The 17,323-nt window shown below is 41.1% G+C and overlaps 1 protein-coding gene across 5 annotated transcripts in view; it reads right to left on the reverse strand.

Annotated features, from left to right (window-relative positions):
• Positions 1 to 664: 664 nt before the first annotated feature.
• Positions 665 to 17,323, reverse strand: part of EXOC3L2 (exocyst complex component 3 like 2) — a 465,790-nt gene continuing 449,131 nt past the window's right edge. For all 5 annotated transcript variants that reach the window (XM_086938385.1, XM_086938387.1, XM_086938384.1 and 2 more), the window contains exon 12: positions 665 to 3,040. In XM_086938385.1, the coding sequence (XP_086794511.1) occupies positions 2,740 to 3,040 (301 nt within the window). In that variant the 3' untranslated portion in view covers positions 665 to 2,739. The remainder of the gene's footprint in view (positions 3,041 to 17,323) is intronic.

Raw genomic sequence — 17,323 nt, forward strand, 5'->3', positions numbered from 1 at the left:
TGTCAGCCAACACGTCTATATATTTTGTTAGTATTTGACTACTGCAGTTTTTTCGCGCTTTTTCCTGTATCAATACGTCACTGCCTTTTGCAGCATTGCTCCATATAATGTACAACTTTATCTTGTGTGGCAGGGCGGTACCTCTATGTATGGCCTGACCAGCAGGTTCACAACCATTGATGTGTAGATTATTTGCAATGCTTCCATTATCTTCACCTGCATTACGGCAGTTGGATCTGTGCCTTGACTTCACATGCATAAAGGATTGATTCTGCATTTCGACAGCAACACATGTGGCATGAAGAGCAGTTTGCTTGGACCATGGCAAACCTTCTGGGAGAGTACGGTTGTTCTGCGCAGGTTGTAGAGTCCTCTCCAGTATGGGTACCTGCCACACACAGGGCTTAATATTACATGTCTTTATTCGTCTACATGTAACTGCAAACTCAACATTCTAAAACAAAGTTTCCTTGCATTCTGCTATAAAACCTATGTTACAGTTCTAAAGTGTCTGTTAGGATACTACATTGTTTAATTGCAGAATCAACCTAGGATTCCCAAAATCTAGTGTGGTGTTATTCAGCAGCCATACTACCCACATGAGCATAATATGGAAAAAGAATAGAGGACAAAGGAGAACTATAAATCAATTACGGGAACATGATTTAAATTAACATCTTTAATTATGATGACATTGTTACTCACATAAAACATACACATGGCTTATGGTTACTGTGTCTAAAATGGAGTTCATAAAAACTTGTGGGAATTCAAAGGAGTTGAATTGAACCAAACTGTTAAGCATTCACATTCCATTATAATATTCTGTCTCCCAGCACTGTGGTTCAGAGGTTTCATGGTCCTGCCCTGGCTCCGCTTGCTGAAATATTGATCTAAACAGACAAGTAGAAAGTGCGCCTAATCTAGGAGTAGGATATGTGAAGATCTTGCAGTACATGTTCATGCCAGATGACCTAGTCCTATTTCAGTCAGCAGAGTGAACATTGCTTTATTACTGAAATGTAAGCACAGAGAGAATTGGACACAGCTTCTTGGGAGCGGAAATAGGAGAACCGATCTGGTGGTGCACAGGTCCAATGTCACACTATGGTCATGAGGATAAGCGTGTTTGTTTGTAAAACCAGCTTTCTTATCCCGTTCCTCTTGTCTTCAAACATTTGTAAAGTATACGTCCCAATCAGTAATACCATGGGCCAAATGGAACCTTTAAGGTGGGGTGGGAGGAGCCTAAAACAGATCTAGTAACCCATTTAAAGTCCCTTCCTCTGGGAAAGGAAGTATAGACAACCCTTGTTTGAGACAGACAGGGCGGTGTTAATCAGAAAGACCATATGCACAGGACTACTGAGGTTTTTGCGGAACAGATCATGAATACCTATGGTCATACAGTGATGGTGTGTGGATGGCATGTCGTTATGGCCAGCAACCTCTGGAGAATAGAAGCAGCTGGTTTGGGTTGTTGATATTGTAATCTTCAGGGTTTGCCACAAAAGACCTCGATTTGAAGAATACAAGTAAGGGACTTTTGAGTGAGGACGGAAGATGCATGGGTATAACATGGTTGTGTCCTAACACTCACGCAGAAAGAATAGCAGATGCTTCATTGTCTAGTCTAGCCACTAGCATGCTCCCCGAGCTGTGGGGTAAACCCCTCACTCAGAGGGAGCCATCCATGCCTTCAGAACAGAAGGGGGAATTCTTTCCATCAAATCAAACCTATCCCCTCTGACTGACTGTCCTCCCGCTTTTCTATCTAGAAGAGCTTTCGCCCCTTGCGTCAACGGGGAGACCAGCCTTTGTCTCCAGAGGGAATACCCACATCATAATCCAATTGGAACATCCGTCTTCTGCCTGGAATCCAGCTACAATCGCCGGTCAAGAGGCTTTCTCCTCCCAAAAGAAGTCTCTCCTCTTGCTGGTATATGCCTTCTTCCAGCAGTCTTTTGCCATCTTGCAGTTGGACGCAATCCTCTGTCTACATGGACGACATACATTTTGCTGGGAAACCCATTTCCTACATGAAATAGTCCCCTAAAGGGTGAATCCTGTTGCTCTAGAGGTGTGTTGCCAGCATATACGTAGCTCAAAACGTTACGACTTCCTCCCTTTAATCGTGCAAGAATTGTTGCTGTCGAAATGCAACTCCATAGCATCCTTCCACCTCCAAATAAACCCTAACTATTCATTTCTGCTTACCAGTATCAGGAAGCGTTTGCTTTTACTACCCATGCCTTCCACTGACAATTGCACAGGCAGATGCCTACAATGCACTAAATAATGAAGAACATTAAATGACATTTTTCTGCTTCACAGGTGATTTGGAGAAGATTTCAAAGATTCCTTGGGAGCACTGCAGGCACTGCAAAATTTTTCAAAAGTCTATTAAAATATTGCTGCATGTTCTCTAGTGCATGGCAGTGCTTCTGTACAAGTTTAAGCAGCATTAATAACGTTTAAAAAATTAAATTAACTTCCTATTGGGAAACATTTGGTGCAAGCTATTCCGAACGATAAAGTTAATGGTAATAAAGTGTACTCTTCGGCCTAAATCTTGAGTCATTACTTTCTTGACTGGACACACAATTTTCTTTAATTTGAGGGTATAGACCACTCTAAATTGAGGCAGTGGGAAGGCACATTTTCGTCAAGTTCTGCTATGGATTTTTGGTGCATGCTTCTCACAGGATCTTCACTATCAAAGAATCCTCCAGGCTTCCTTCACATCTGCGACTCTGCTTGGTCTTCATATTGCACTTGCTGTCGCGTCCGTGGGGGGTGCTGGGGCCCACGGCGCAGACTGGAGAGGAAAGTCATGCTAACACGGGAGGCACGATTCAGGCTGACGTGGACGCATCGTGCCTCCTTTGTGACAACAATCTCTGAGAACAAGGCCTGGCCCCGGGGAAGCTGGATCATGCTGTCGCTGTTCTCAAAGTCCTTCACAATAGTCAGAATCTCCTGACGCACTGCTTGGTTCCAGGTGCCACGTACATCCAAAATGGCTGACACATGTCGCTTCCTTTGAAATAAAAACAGAGAGTAAGACTGGATGAAAAGGGCAGTTCATTCATTCATTTCTCTCCCTAGCTCAAACCCAAGTAGTCACTCAATTCATGTGCTCATATTCTTTAGAGCAGGGGTCTCCAAACCGGTCCTGGAGGGCCGGATCCATGCTATATTTTTTGGATATCCCTATTGAGATACATGTAGTTATTTTAAAAATCTGGCATGGATCCGGCCCTCTAGGACCGATTTGGAGACCGCTGCTTTAGAGTCTAGTGTAACTTCCATGACTACAAGACTCCTACTTGAGACGGCTGTACACTACAATCCTTTATTTCATTACCTCTCTGGTACCCAATATCCTTCCCATATGCACCCTTAGTTCAATTTTCATCCATTCTGTGGCTGTCTCTTAACCTCCTCTTTATACCACCTGTTGTACAGCAGTTCTTACTTTGAAGTACCTCACATACATACTATTATACAAAGTTAAATGGTTGGCGCTCTACTTAATTGACAAAATAAACCTGTCTTGATACTTCTTGAGCAATGTTGGGTCTTTCTGGAGAAACTCCAGATGTGGGAAAGCTTGATGCCAAGTTTTCCTTGTGTTTTTGGAGTTTTTGGAGAGTGTTACTCAATCCCTAGCACACATTTATGATCCTATTCCAGGACCAGTCTCTGATGTAAATATTGTGGTCAAATTAATATATTTCTACACCGTTTAGCTCCAATGGACACTCCAAACCTATGCATACATAAATCATTGAATGGTGCTCCAATGCAAATAATCACATTCTAAGTACAGGACCTCAGAAAGAAATATAGAAATATGAGATCATCTCTGAACTTTCTTACACATTTTAGAAGATTTTCAAAGTGAAACATTTGGCATCTAAGGGAATCATCCTCAGAGCACCTGCTTCTATACACTTAAATTTGTTAAATCAAATCAAACTTTCCTTCAATTGCTAGATAGCATCATAAACTTCATAAAAACATCTTTACATCTACAGAGAAATTGCTCTAAATAAGCAACAAGACAAAATTCATACAACATTGCTGGTTCAAGTGATAAATTAACTGATGAAACCGGGACATTCTTAATCAACACACAGTTAATTGTCAGCCCACAGGAGACTTGGTCATGATCAAATATACATTTCAATGGATTTTACTGAGTGTTCACCCCTGTGGCCCCATCTCCCTCTAGGCATAACAGGGGTGGACTCTTTAACTTTGATTACTACTACAATGGGAGCCAAAATTATGAGATCTTTTGTGGGATCTGCCTACTTTCATATTATCTGTCTGTCCGTGGCAGGGGTACCTTTAGAAGTTTTCATAAACTTTTATCATAATAATATTCTTAATGTCCAGGCTATAGAATGATCAGCTCATTTTCTGGATACCTTGTTACTTGAACTCACAGAGGACTTTCTTATACTGTAGGAGGGGGGGTGATTTTAATGTAAGACTGTGCCCTATTGCTGACGATCATGTTGGTGTGAGGGGATAATAATTTTGGTGATCCCTCACACTTTGCTCATAATCCTTGTGTTGCTAAACTGAATAGCTTCCTGAAGATCTATGATATAGTCCTTAGAATTGACTTTTCACTGTATGTCACACTCAATCAGGCAAGATACACAGGTCGAGGGAATGGGTTTATAAGATCCAGATTTTGAATTTACCCTCGCATTTTGAGCTCCAGTCCTGACAAATGTAGTGCTGGATGTCTAGGTTCCCCTAAATCTTGGTCTAGGATAATTACTGTGCCAATTTTTAGAACAGTAAACAGAAGTGACCCACATTGAGTTGTTGGGTAGAGTGTTGTTGGGCCACCTTTAAATCTGGGCTAATGAGAAGGGTATTCTAACAATGGTACAGTATGGCTTTAGACAGGATATAGGGACTGTGACCAGTGCCTAAACCTCCATTTAATCATGAGCAAATACGTCACTGTGAAATAGGTTGTCTCTACCTTGCATTTATGTACCTCAGTTCAGCATTTGACAATGTAATAATGCCACCAAAGTTGTGGCACATGTTAACACAAAAAGGTGCTAACCCAATAATTGTCCACTTACTCAGCTGCACACGGACATGGAGGGTTGTGTCATATTCAGGCCGGGAGGGGAATACACTACCTACATAAAGATCAGAAAAGTGTAAGGCAGGGGTTTTTGCTGGCACTGTTCCTCTTTAGTCTTTAAATTATTTATCTTTATGAACACCTGTTAAATGCCGCAGCTGATCTTCCTAAGGTAGAGTATTGTCTGCTGCCTGTACTCACTAATGCAGACGATTATGTGTTGATGGCCAGAACGGGACAGGGGTTGCTGAAACTACTGGATAGCTTTGTGAGTTATATGTCCGATCTAGGCCTGGTAACAAATTGCCCCTAGAGTAGCCCAACACCATTTCATATGAATGGGTATTTACTAACTTGTGTGCCCGCGTTGACCTATTAAGAGCTCCAGCCTGATAATAGAAACACCTGGAAGCATCTGAGGCACATTAGAATGAACCACTTTGATCAAGCCATCGCTTCCCTGTTTAAGTTTGCCGCCAAACTAGGGGCCACATCCCTGGACATGGCCCTGACAATATACAAAATCAGACCGATTCTGATTGTTTCTTATGGACCAAGGGTATGTGGGTCACAAAGACTTTCCTGATCTTCAAACCAGTGGGAACACGTTCTTGCATAGGTTGCTGTCACTTCCCAATAGTGTTCCATCTGCAATTTTTAATGAAGAATTACGCCGCCGACATTTGGGGGATACATCGAAACTTGCTCTCACCATGCTATAGCTGTCAGTCTGGTCCAGACAAGAAGCAGCCCTGACCCAGACTGTGATCACTGATTCCCTTAGGCTCGCAGCGGCCAACAGCATTTAATGGCTCAGCCTCACATACGTTAGAGAGGACTTCCGAACAATTATTAGAATGGACCTTTTTGAAAACCCGTTGTGTACTAACTGTTCGGACAAAGCCACAGCAAAAGGCGAAGTATTGAAGCTTTTTGTTGAGAGAAGATGGGCAGCTGACCTGAAGAATAGGTCACTCGAGGCATATCTTTACCTTAGCACTAAGCCAGGTATTGAACCCTATCTGCTCAAAATACCACAAAAACAAAGGTGTTACTTGAGGAGATTTAGGCTTGGTGTCCTATCCCTCTAATGCGTTTATAAAGAAGGATGTGTTGCTGTGTCCCTGCAATAATTCAGTGTCTCAATAACAGCTCCGTCTGTTTTTCTTTTGTGAGTTGTATAAAGAGCAGCGTAATCGCTTATCGACACTGCTACTGAGACTTTTAAACATTCAAAAGTGCAAAGAAGCATTGGAATTTTTGTAGTTACTCCAGAAAGATGAAGTATGCCTCACTATTTATAGGTTCCTAGATGATGTAGTTAACAGTAGGAGAATTGTTGGGAAATAATGACATTATTTTATTCCGAGTACTTCATTTAATGAACTAGACTAGGTTGTTTTTTAAATTATTAACACCCAACAATACTGTGGTTTATATGTCATGTATTTTAAACCAACTTTTTAAATGCACTTTGTCACTATAACCCATGACTAAACAAAGCGATGGGGCATACTGTATGACTGCTATTTAAATTTTGTAAATGTCTGCTCTTTTGATCTTTCACTGTTTATATTTCAAAGTTGCTTATACGGTTTGTTTCAAACTGAACACAATCTTTTGACCTCATACAAACATTTTAAAATCATATTAAGATTTATTAGAACATTGGAATGTTGGGAGCTCCATTGCAGACAATGGAGTGCTCCCTGCTTCTACAGGCCGGTAAAGGCCCGCAGAGCAACATTCCAATGTTCTACAAAGGCTTCTCGACGCTCGAGGGGATTTATGTGCCCTCGAGCTTCGAGAACCCTCTGTTTAATTTGTTAGAACATTCTGCCCTCTAGTGGCAGAATGTTCTAATAGCCTTATAGCCCTTCGTAGCAGGGCTATACCGGCTATTAAAGTCCCGCTGTCTCGTTAAAGTCCCTCGCTTCGGCTCGGGCCTTTAACGATTCAGCGGGCCTTTATTAGCCAGTATAGCCCGCTACGGCGGGCTATAAGGCTATATTAGAACATTGGAATGTTGGGAGCTCTATTGAAAACAATGGAGAGTTCTGGGCTTTTAATTGCTGGTATAAGCCTGGAGCTCCAACATTCCAATGTTTCTTTGTTCACAGCTCTGGCTGTGAACAAAGACTTCAGGGAGCCTGAGGGGATTCCAATCCCCTCACGCTCCCATAAGGCTTTGCGTTTTTTTGTTAGAACATTCTGCCCTCTAGTGGCAGATGTTCTAATAGCGTTATAGCCCTTCGTAGCTGGGCTATACCGGCTATTAAAGTCCCTCTCCCTTGTTAAAGGCCCTCGCCGACTAAAAATCCATACATAATAAAGTATGTTCTTCAGAAACTAGAAAAACGGTCACCCACGCACCGGTTACAAGCCGCCTGGACTACGGAAACACCCTTTACGCCGGTACCACCGCAAAACTTCAGAAAAAACTCCAACGCATCCAGAACGCATCAGCCAGACTCATATTAGAAATCCCGCGCAAAGAACACATTTCTGGTCACCTGAAAAACCTCCACTGGCTTCCCGTCAATAAGAGGATTACTTTCCGCCTACTCACCCACGCATACAAAGCCCTTTACGAACTTGGACCCGAATGCCTCAATACACGTCTTTCCTTCTACACCCCCTCCCGCCAGCTGCGCTCCTCCAACCAAGCCCTCGCTGCTATTCCCCGCGTCAACAAAACCACAATGGGAGGAAGATCATTCTCCTATCTTGCGGCCAAAACCTGGAACTCACTTCCCATGCACCTTCACCTCACTCATAACCACCTAGCATTCAGAAAGCAACTTAAAACTTGGATATTCGAGAAGTAATTCCCCACATCTCTTCAAGCGCCTTGAGACCCTCTGGGTGTGTAGCGCGCTATATAAATTTATTGACTTGACTATTGACTTGACTATACCAAAGGGCAGATTCTAAGAATAGACCCACTTTAACTTACAGGAAAGCTGGTGTAACATGTTTAATGCTGATATGCATTTGGTAAAACCTATTTCCCCCTAGGATCAGGAATAACAACGTTTGTGACAATATACCATAAACTTTGCAAGTAAACATAAAATAAAGAAGAGTCTGTGATAAAGTGTCGTCACATGGTCAGTTACAAACTTGCCACCCTGTCATACTGGCCCAAGGGAAACAGAGTTGCTATCTTAAATTTCCAAACCTTAACCGACTAAGAAGTGAGTTTTTACAGGAATGTAAAACTATCTCTACATTGGGGGGGTACAGAGCAGGAATATCGTCGTAAAAATATCGACTAACCTAAATATCGCTGCAAAAATATCTACAGGAAGAAATATCGATGACAAAAATATTGTCTGACCAGAATATCGACAGACAGGTAAGTAATATCGTTAACATTAATATAGTTGTAATAAATATCGTTTACAAAAACATAGTTTACAATAATATCGTTTTTTAATAATTATAAGTAATGTAGTGTTTTTAATGAATATTTGTAGTCAAAGTAGTATTTTTAGTAGTATATTATTATTTAATAATGTATTTTAAGTTGAATTTAGTATTAATAGTTCCGTAGCGGGTTGTGGGTTTATAGGGGAGTAGGGTGGGAAGTAATTTAAATATAATCAAATAATAGATTAATTAATGTTTTAAATGAATATAATTAGTGTAATAAATAATAGTTAATTCATTTCAATTAGTTAATTGAATAATAATTATGTAATTAATTATGTTAATTTTTTAATTAATTTTATGTGTGTGTACAGGATTTTTTTAGTGAAAATGTTTTTGGGTAAAGGGGTATTTTTAGGGTTCAGGGTCAGTTTTCAGTTTTTGGGTAAAGGGGTATTTTTAGGGTTGAGGGTCAGTTTTCAGTTTTTGGGTAAAGGGGTATTTTTAGGGTTCAGGGTCAGTTTTCTGTTTTTTTGGTAAAGGGGTATTTTTAGGGTTCAGGGTCAGTTTTCAGTTTTTGGGTAAAGGGGTATTTTTAGGGTTCAGGGTCAGTTTTCAGTTTTTGGGTAAAGGGGTATTTTTAGGGTTCAGGGTCAGTTTTCTGTTTTTGGGTAAAGGGGTATTTTTTGGGTTCAGGATCAGTTTTCAGTTTTTGGGTACAGGGGTATTTTTAGGGTACAGGGTCAGTTTTCAGTTTTTGGGTACAGGGGTATTTTTAGGGTTCAGGGTCAGTTTTCAGTTTTTGGGTAAAGGGGTATTTTTAGGGTTCAGGGTCAGTTTTGGGTTTTTGGGTAAAGGGGTATTTTTAGGGTTCAGAGTCAGTTTTCAGTTCTTGGCTAAAGGGATATTTTTTGGGTTCAGGGTCAGTTTTCCCTACTGTTGCACCCTCTGGAGTGGGAATAGTAATTTTTACTCCTACGCTATCAAATGTTTTAATTAGTAATATATTGTATATTCTAATTATATGTATGTATTATTATTGTTGTTATATAAAGTAATGTGTAAAATCAATTTATATGTCCACATTTATTAAGTTTATAATTAAAAAGTGTAGTAAATTTTTTTGAAATAGTTAAAAAATAAAAGTAATGTCATGTATTTTCATATATTCAAAGCTTTATTTCGATACACATATGATATCATAAAAGCCCATACACAAGATAAAAACAAGGAACCATAATTCATAGGTTACTGCGATTTACAAAGTTAATGACAATAGAAAAACATCCATGATACAATAAATAGATTAAGAAGCGTATTAAATAGTGAAAGCTTTGTAAGAATAAAAGTTAAAAATTTTAAGTTAAAAAGTGATACATCACAATGTTTTTGCTCTTATTACCCAGGCCCAGCTCAGGAATTTTAGCACCCCCACAGACTAGGCGTGTGCTGGTGTCCGTTTTAAGAATTCTCAGGGCTACGGAATGGCTCCTGGTGCCGAGCAATAGGCATGTGGGTTTTAGCCATCTCTGCCTAGGCTTTGCATATGCCGGGCACACAAAAAAGACATGGGCAATGGTTTCGTTAACACCTTTACAGGTAGGGCACTCAGATGGGGTTTGATACGGGGGCTTCCATTTGCAGGTGTAATCATGCAGAGGTAAGTTTCCCAACCTGAACTGGATGAACAGAGATCTATCCCTTGGTTTTGCAATAAAATCCAGGTAGGGCTCCCAACAAGGCTCAATTTTATGCTGTTTAAACTCCTCAGTCAGCCTACCCTGGTTAGGGTCCCTTAGATCTTGCTCATCCACCCAGTTCCAATAGACTCGCTTAAGTTCAGACTTGGGTACAGAGATCCCACGCTCCCATCCAGTTGGGAAGCCAACCTCACTCAGAAGCTTTTTAATATTATGAATCCAACTAACTTTATGTGAACCACTAAGGTTCAAGACCTCTAGCAGACCATCAAGATATTTGGAGAGCTCAGGTGTCCACCATAACCTGGCCCAATATAAAAGAGGCCGAAGCCTGGCTATATCCCGGATAGGGCGACGGCCCAAATCACTCATTAGTGGTTTGATAGGGGTACCCATCGGGAGGGATGCTAGCTCTCTAAAAAACTTGTTTTCAGAGGTAGTAAGTGCGCTAGTACACTCGAAGCCCCACAGCTCGGCACCATAAAGGGCGCTGCCCACAGCCTTTGCAGCATAAATATCTAGGGCCGGGGCGATAGGCTTAGAGGTGGACATGCGGTGTTCCCGCCCCAGGACACCGGTCACCCTTTTGTGGTTCGAAAGCATTTTATCAATGTGGGCCTGCCACTTCAGATTATGAGTGATTCTGATTCCCAAATAATCAAATTCTTTTATGCGCTCCAAAGGTTCTCCATCAAGGTATAGGGTGGACCTGGAGGACTTACTTGGGTTAAAATAGAGCAGCTTAGTTTTGGTGGTGTTAATGACTAGGCCTCTATGTTTACAGAACAAGCTAAAGCGATTCAACAATTTTTGCAGTAATATATTGTATATTTTAATTATATGTATGTATTATTATTGTTGTTATATAAAGTAATGTGTAAAATCAATTTATATGTCCACATTTATTAAGTTTATAATGAAAAAGTGTAGTAAATTTTTTTGAAATAGTTAAAAAATAAAAGTAATGTCATGTATTTTGTTAATAGTACTTATATTCATTTATTATTTAATGTAATTTTAATTATTTTAAAAAGTCGATATTTTTTACATCTATATTAATTACAACGATATTTTGGAGTCGATATTTATGTACTTACCTGTTTAAGTATAGGGTGTCGATATTTTTGTAAACGATATTTTTACAACGATATTTATGTCAGCTATATTTTTGCAATCGATATTTTAACACCATACCATTGGGGGTTTATATCATAACATACTCTCTATTAGATCGCTTTTTAGCTTCCTCCCCGTTTCTTCCTTGGTTCCTTGTTTTCCGGAAAGACTGTTTAAACCATGTTTTGTTCCTTGGTGTCATTTCAAGTGGATCAGTAAACACAGTAAGTCTCCCCGATTTCTCAATACCAGACTAAATATATGCAATCCATTGAATCTTCAGGCCATGACCACATAACAAAATCTTGTATTATGGCTTCACTTAAAGGTGCATATTTGTTGCCCCACATTGCAATCCATAACAAAAAAGGTGCTAATTTGATTTAAGTCCTCCACAATAACCTAGTCCGAACTTTTCATGTACTGTATAATGTGGGATACCAGAGGGTTCATCCAAAGGCGCCAACACAGAAGCTGCTCACATCCTTGTAACCCCAAATTCCTGTATCATATGTCAAAACAGGCGAACATTTTCTGTTATAAATTTCTAAAGTGGTGCCATTGTATTGTTGTTTCTAATGTTAGCTGCCAGATTAAATACAAATCTATTGGACTATGCAAAATGTTGATTCCCTATGTAAAGGAATGGGGCTCGGCAAGGGACCCAGGTGCTAGCAGAGTCAAACTTTACCTACACTGACAATGGTAACTTTCTTGCACCTATAAATTAAAGCCTTAGCAATTGTTTAAGGTCTCCTCAGCAACCATATAAAGTAAACACATGTCCTATTTCCCACTTTTCTAAAAAGAAACAAGCCTTAGAAAGCTATTCGCCTTGCAATCATTACCTATTGGCTTTGTCACTTGCTTTTGGTGGAGCAGTACAGAATGGAGACGTTGTGCAGCACCGTAGAAATAAAAAATAAAAAAAGGTTTTCTGACGGTCCCCTCATTTCACTGATGCGTTCTTGCTTTAGAACACAAGCAAGCATCAGCAGAAATATATAAGCTCCATTTACTTTAATTTTTTTATTTATCTATCACAGATGGAAATTTAATAAGATAAGACAGAACAACAAGAAACGGAAAGGTGGAGATAAGCACACAATGGAGACGGCTAGAAAATATATACACTTGTGGAGTGCTTCCACAAAAACAAATGAGAGCACTGTGGAGGGAGAGATGCATGGGAGAGAAAGCAACACAGAGCATGGGGTGGAGGAGCATATGAGGGAGACAGCTGGAAAACACATGCACACTCGTGGAGTGCTTACGCAAAAACAATAAGTAGTGCCCTTGAAGTGAACCGTGGGAAGACACAAGTATAAAGGTTATGCTCTAGGAGAAGATCATACACAAGACAGACAAGGCAAGCCGTTGAATGAGAAGCAAGCATATGTGAGCAACAACAATGCCACACAACGTTAAGCAATGAGGGGGCTTTAAAAACACTATACGGTCTGGTAAGCTGACAATAGGTCTTTGCAACCAGACAGCATGAGTTGTATGGTAGGTTAGATCTCAAACTGTAAGCAGAAGTCTCTGTATTGAAAAGTCCTCATGTTTAGCTCTTTCCCCTTTCACAGGTGTGCTGGATAGCACAATATAAGCCACTGAACTTCACTCATCATCGACTGCTGTTGCTGGGCGTAATGAGTCAGGAAGAAAGGTGCTCCATGCTTCAGGAGCCAGCAGGCAAACAGAATCGAAGATCACACTCTGAAGCAGGCTTCTCCAACGAGTTGCTTGTGGGACACTGGTAGCTCTTCGCCTACCACTAAGTAGCTCTTCGCCTATCTCTAAGTAGCTCTCCCCTGTGCAGCCCAGAGTACTAAATTAGAACCTTTACTTTGGTTGACTGAATACATATATAACTAAATTATAAAGTGTGTATTTGAGACAAGAATGCCTGTATTTCAAGAACTTGTAAGAGGATATTTCAAGAAAAATGGTTGGATTCCCAAAATATATTTAAATCGATTTGAATGATAAATCATGAGGTGTTGGGGAGGATTATTGTTATTATTAAGTCAGTATCAGGGGCTTTGCAGTGATGGCTTTTATGTATTATCCACGCTGAGGCATCCGCTTTGACAACACATGTTTTTACATTATTTTTGGCAATAGAGCCTGATGCACTGAGGTGAATATTGCTGGTGGTCTCGCATTTGGTGGCCACTAATGTAACCTTGTGTGATGTGGTCACTAAAGCAACCCTAATAACGTTAGTATCTTTTGATGATTGATATTGGTCATAAATAGCTCTTATTACAGAAAAGTTTGGAAGATATTACTCTAAGACTTGACTAGCAGGAATGGTTTCGTACACCTGAATGGTCTCCATTCATATAAAGCTAGTCCTGACAGTCATATGGCAACAAGAGGCATTAATGTTGAAGCTGTCACACCATTTTATGTGCGTCATCTAAGAAAAATATAGCACCACAGATCAGGCCATTGGGGCAGGAACAGGGGCTTGGTCTTGGCCTACTTAAGCCCTTGGTTATGCTTCCCGGAGCGTGACTTGCCTTTCCCTGCCCTGCAATACACCCACCTTTCTCCAAGCTCTGAGTTAATTCCGTAAAGCATATTTTTGTTCTGTGTCTGTTATTACATTCGACAGTCGAAGCTGTGATTCGTCTCTCAAATGTCTGTGAGGGACTGAAGTGCTGTTTTAGGGTAACTGTGAATCTTTTATGTGAGGTAGAACTGTCTTGACTTGTAAAACCCAGGCTGTGGTGTAGTCTGGTCTGCTGGCACTGCCGGACCTCGGGCCTTTACCATCATACCCAGTCTCTGGGTTGGTCAAGGGGTCCATCCGGAGTTTGGGAGTGACTGAGATCACTCCACTCCATGTGCATGCACTGACTGATGCTCTGTTTTGAAACATAATGGTATGTTATGTTAGTAATTATTTTATCTTTTAAAATGAGTGTACCTAATATAACAGGTTACTGAATGTGCTTTATCTGCTCCTGCAAGTTGACATGGTATGAACATATGGCCACAGCCTTTAAACGTGTGCTATGTTAATCCTTAGGCCCATCATGGTGTCGTGTGACAGCTATTCTGAGGTGACTGAACAGAACTCGCCTTTAAGATATTCATTCAGATCTCAGCTGCAGCGTTACAGATACACCCCACTGTTCCCTTTCTGTCTTGTTGCTCTAACCCATTTGTATATGAACGACTGCCCACCATCTCCAGAGTTCTTGTACAGGAAATCCCATCGATAAAAAGGTGTTGAATTCAATTTAGCCCAGAAAAACCTACAATTAAAAGGAGTCTTCAGTGAATTTAACCCCTCCGCCCTTTCCTGCTGTCTCACACAGAGGACTCGTCCACGTGACGTGTCACATCCGATTTCGTAAGTGGAGGGGGCGGGGGTTGGGGGCAGGCAGTTAAAAATACTCCTCGGTTCGTGCCCACGAGGAGATGTTTTGCCGCTCATCGTCTGCGTCACGCGGAGAGGGCAGGCTGCGTCTTATCGCGAGGTCTGTTTGTTTTCCTCTTTTTCTCTTCCTGCTGGCCCTTGCGCCCCGATGCTGACCTGTTCACAGACACACGATGAGAGCTTATGGCCAACTGGAGCTGACAGGGAGTTTCCTGCTTGACCCGAACCTCTGATTGATTGAAATTGTGTTAGGAATGCCTGCAATGTTAGTACAGAAAAAGGTCGGATAATAAGAGCAGCACGTTATGATCACAGATAAGATGTCTATTAGGTTTCAGATTAGTCTCTGCTGTAGGCCATTTTAAGAGAAGACAAGAACATTGCTCGACATTCCCACGTTATTCTCAGTTTATTGTATGCACACTTTCGGCCTTTATCTGGATGGGAAATATAAAATGTGCATCCAAATGCCTTTTTTTTTTTAATTTCAAAATATTTTATAGAAAATAAATTTTACATATACAAAAACAAAACATTTGTCTTATTTCTTGGCAGATAATGCCGCCCATCAATACTACTTGCTTTTTGCAGCAATAGTGGTTGGGAGGGCTTGTAGCAGGCCTTTTGAAGCTCCTCGCTCCTGTCACAGATTTCTGAGTGGGTGCGGGATCATTCCTTAGAAAGGGGCGACGGACTTCCCAATGTCTACAAGGTATTGCTCGTTGTCAAATTCTGGAAAATGACGCCCAACAATATGGAGATTTTACTGGCATCTGGCTCTGCTGCAGTCACTTTTCTTAGGTGTTCTCTGTGGGTACTGGCCCACAAAAAGGTGTTTTATGGTTTTAGTTTTAAAAGAGTGTGGATTTTGTGTTGTAAATGAGGCCACCAGCACATGTCTGCTTCTAGCAGCCTCTAATTCTAGTTCTATTGGTATTCCTACCAATGACATCATTTTCCAAAAGAGGGAGCTGACCTCCACCCATGTGTGTCTTTGCTTGTCCTGAATCCAACAGCCCCTTTGTCTTCCTCCACTTCCTGTCTACTACCATCCTACAGGAAGTGGCGTCCACTGTCCATTTGTCCACTGCCTCTCCCCATGATCGTAATATCCCTGTCCCCGACTGGCACTGCTCCTCGACATTACATCTTCCTCTGCTAGGAGGCTTCTAAAGATATCGCTGGTGTGTTATATTTCTTCTATGAGCTATACTGGTTTCTAGTAGGATCGCCTGGAGCATCTGAGTTGCAAGCTGTCTGGTTGTATCCGCTTCTCCATGGCATGATTATCTTCTTCATTGCTTCCTCTCATTGTGTCACAGTCACTAGGTGCTGGCCAGCAACTGTCAAATATGTAGATTTCCCAAAGAAAACTATACAAAAAGTTATGGATGGAATGCTAGAATTAATCTCAGCCACTAGTAATTACTTGGGACGCAGACCGGTCCATCGTTATTTTGCACACCATGCCACCTCAGTTTGGACCCAGCCAAATGCTAATCAGTCTTGACCCTACTCCAATAGGAACAGTTCAGCCTGAACTGCCAAACCAAGTTCTCCCTGAACCAGATCACAAGCAACCAAAAGCATTTTCGCTCTTGTTATGGGCTCATCAGCTGGGAACAACTTAGTTCCAGTGGCACAGTGTTCACGGGACCCACATTTGCGCATACCTGTGGAACTTAGGGCGACACACTAAAGTATACAAAAGTGATGAATGAAATGCTTGAATTCATCTCAGCGTCTGGTAACTGAGGTGGCATGGTGTGTAAAATAATGATACACTGGAATGCGGCCCAGTGTAATTACCAGTGACTGCGATTAATTTAAGCATTCCATCCATCACTTTTTGGTATTTTTCAGTGGAATGTTATGTAAGTCAGTTGTTTCTCGGCTGCACTTGCAGCCGTCATTGCTAATCTTCAGATGATCAATACAATACTGCAAATTCCACAAATTCACCAGTCAGGATGCAATTCACCTCCGAATCATCAAGGTATGCCAATTGGAGTTCCTTCGCAGACAGCTGCTACGCAAAACTGTTACACATTAAATTTATCATAAGGGCATGATTACTTGGTGATTTTTGTCAGCTCTTCATTGCTTACCCTTAATTACCAAATCCAGTTCAATTTGGGTTGCTTTAGTGGCCTCTCTCACTCTTTCACTGAAAGCCTACACCTGTTTTCTTTCATGGGTACTTCCTGCTCATTTCTATTGCCTAACTCTCCTAAATCCTACGTCATGGTTCTCAAGAACTCTCTTTATCACTACAGTCTGCATCTTGCCTCATCTTCTCCTACTTGCCTAAAGCTGGAGGCCTTGGCTATAAGTGCTCTATTGCTCTGCCTGCTGGTACGCTAATTGTATTTTAGAAAGCTCTTTCTCTCTTCAAGGTTCATTCCACATGCCCTCTCCACTGACCGCTCCCTTCCTCCTCTCCAAAATGCTTTGAGGTGGCCTTTCAACAGTAGTACATGCTTTCTAAGCAATAAAACAACAACATATTATCATGCTGCAGAACTAGTGTGAGACCTACAACAAACAACAAAGTAAAGACTTGCCTGTTTTCCCAATAGCCTTTTTCTGGTAGCCAGTTAGGCATCGGCTAGCTCCAGGACA

Source organism: Lissotriton vulgaris, chromosome 9 (assembly GCF_964263255.1).
Source record: "Lissotriton vulgaris chromosome 9, aLisVul1.2, whole genome shotgun sequence".
Classification (NCBI taxonomy): Eukaryota; Metazoa; Chordata; class Amphibia; order Caudata; family Salamandridae; genus Lissotriton; species Lissotriton vulgaris.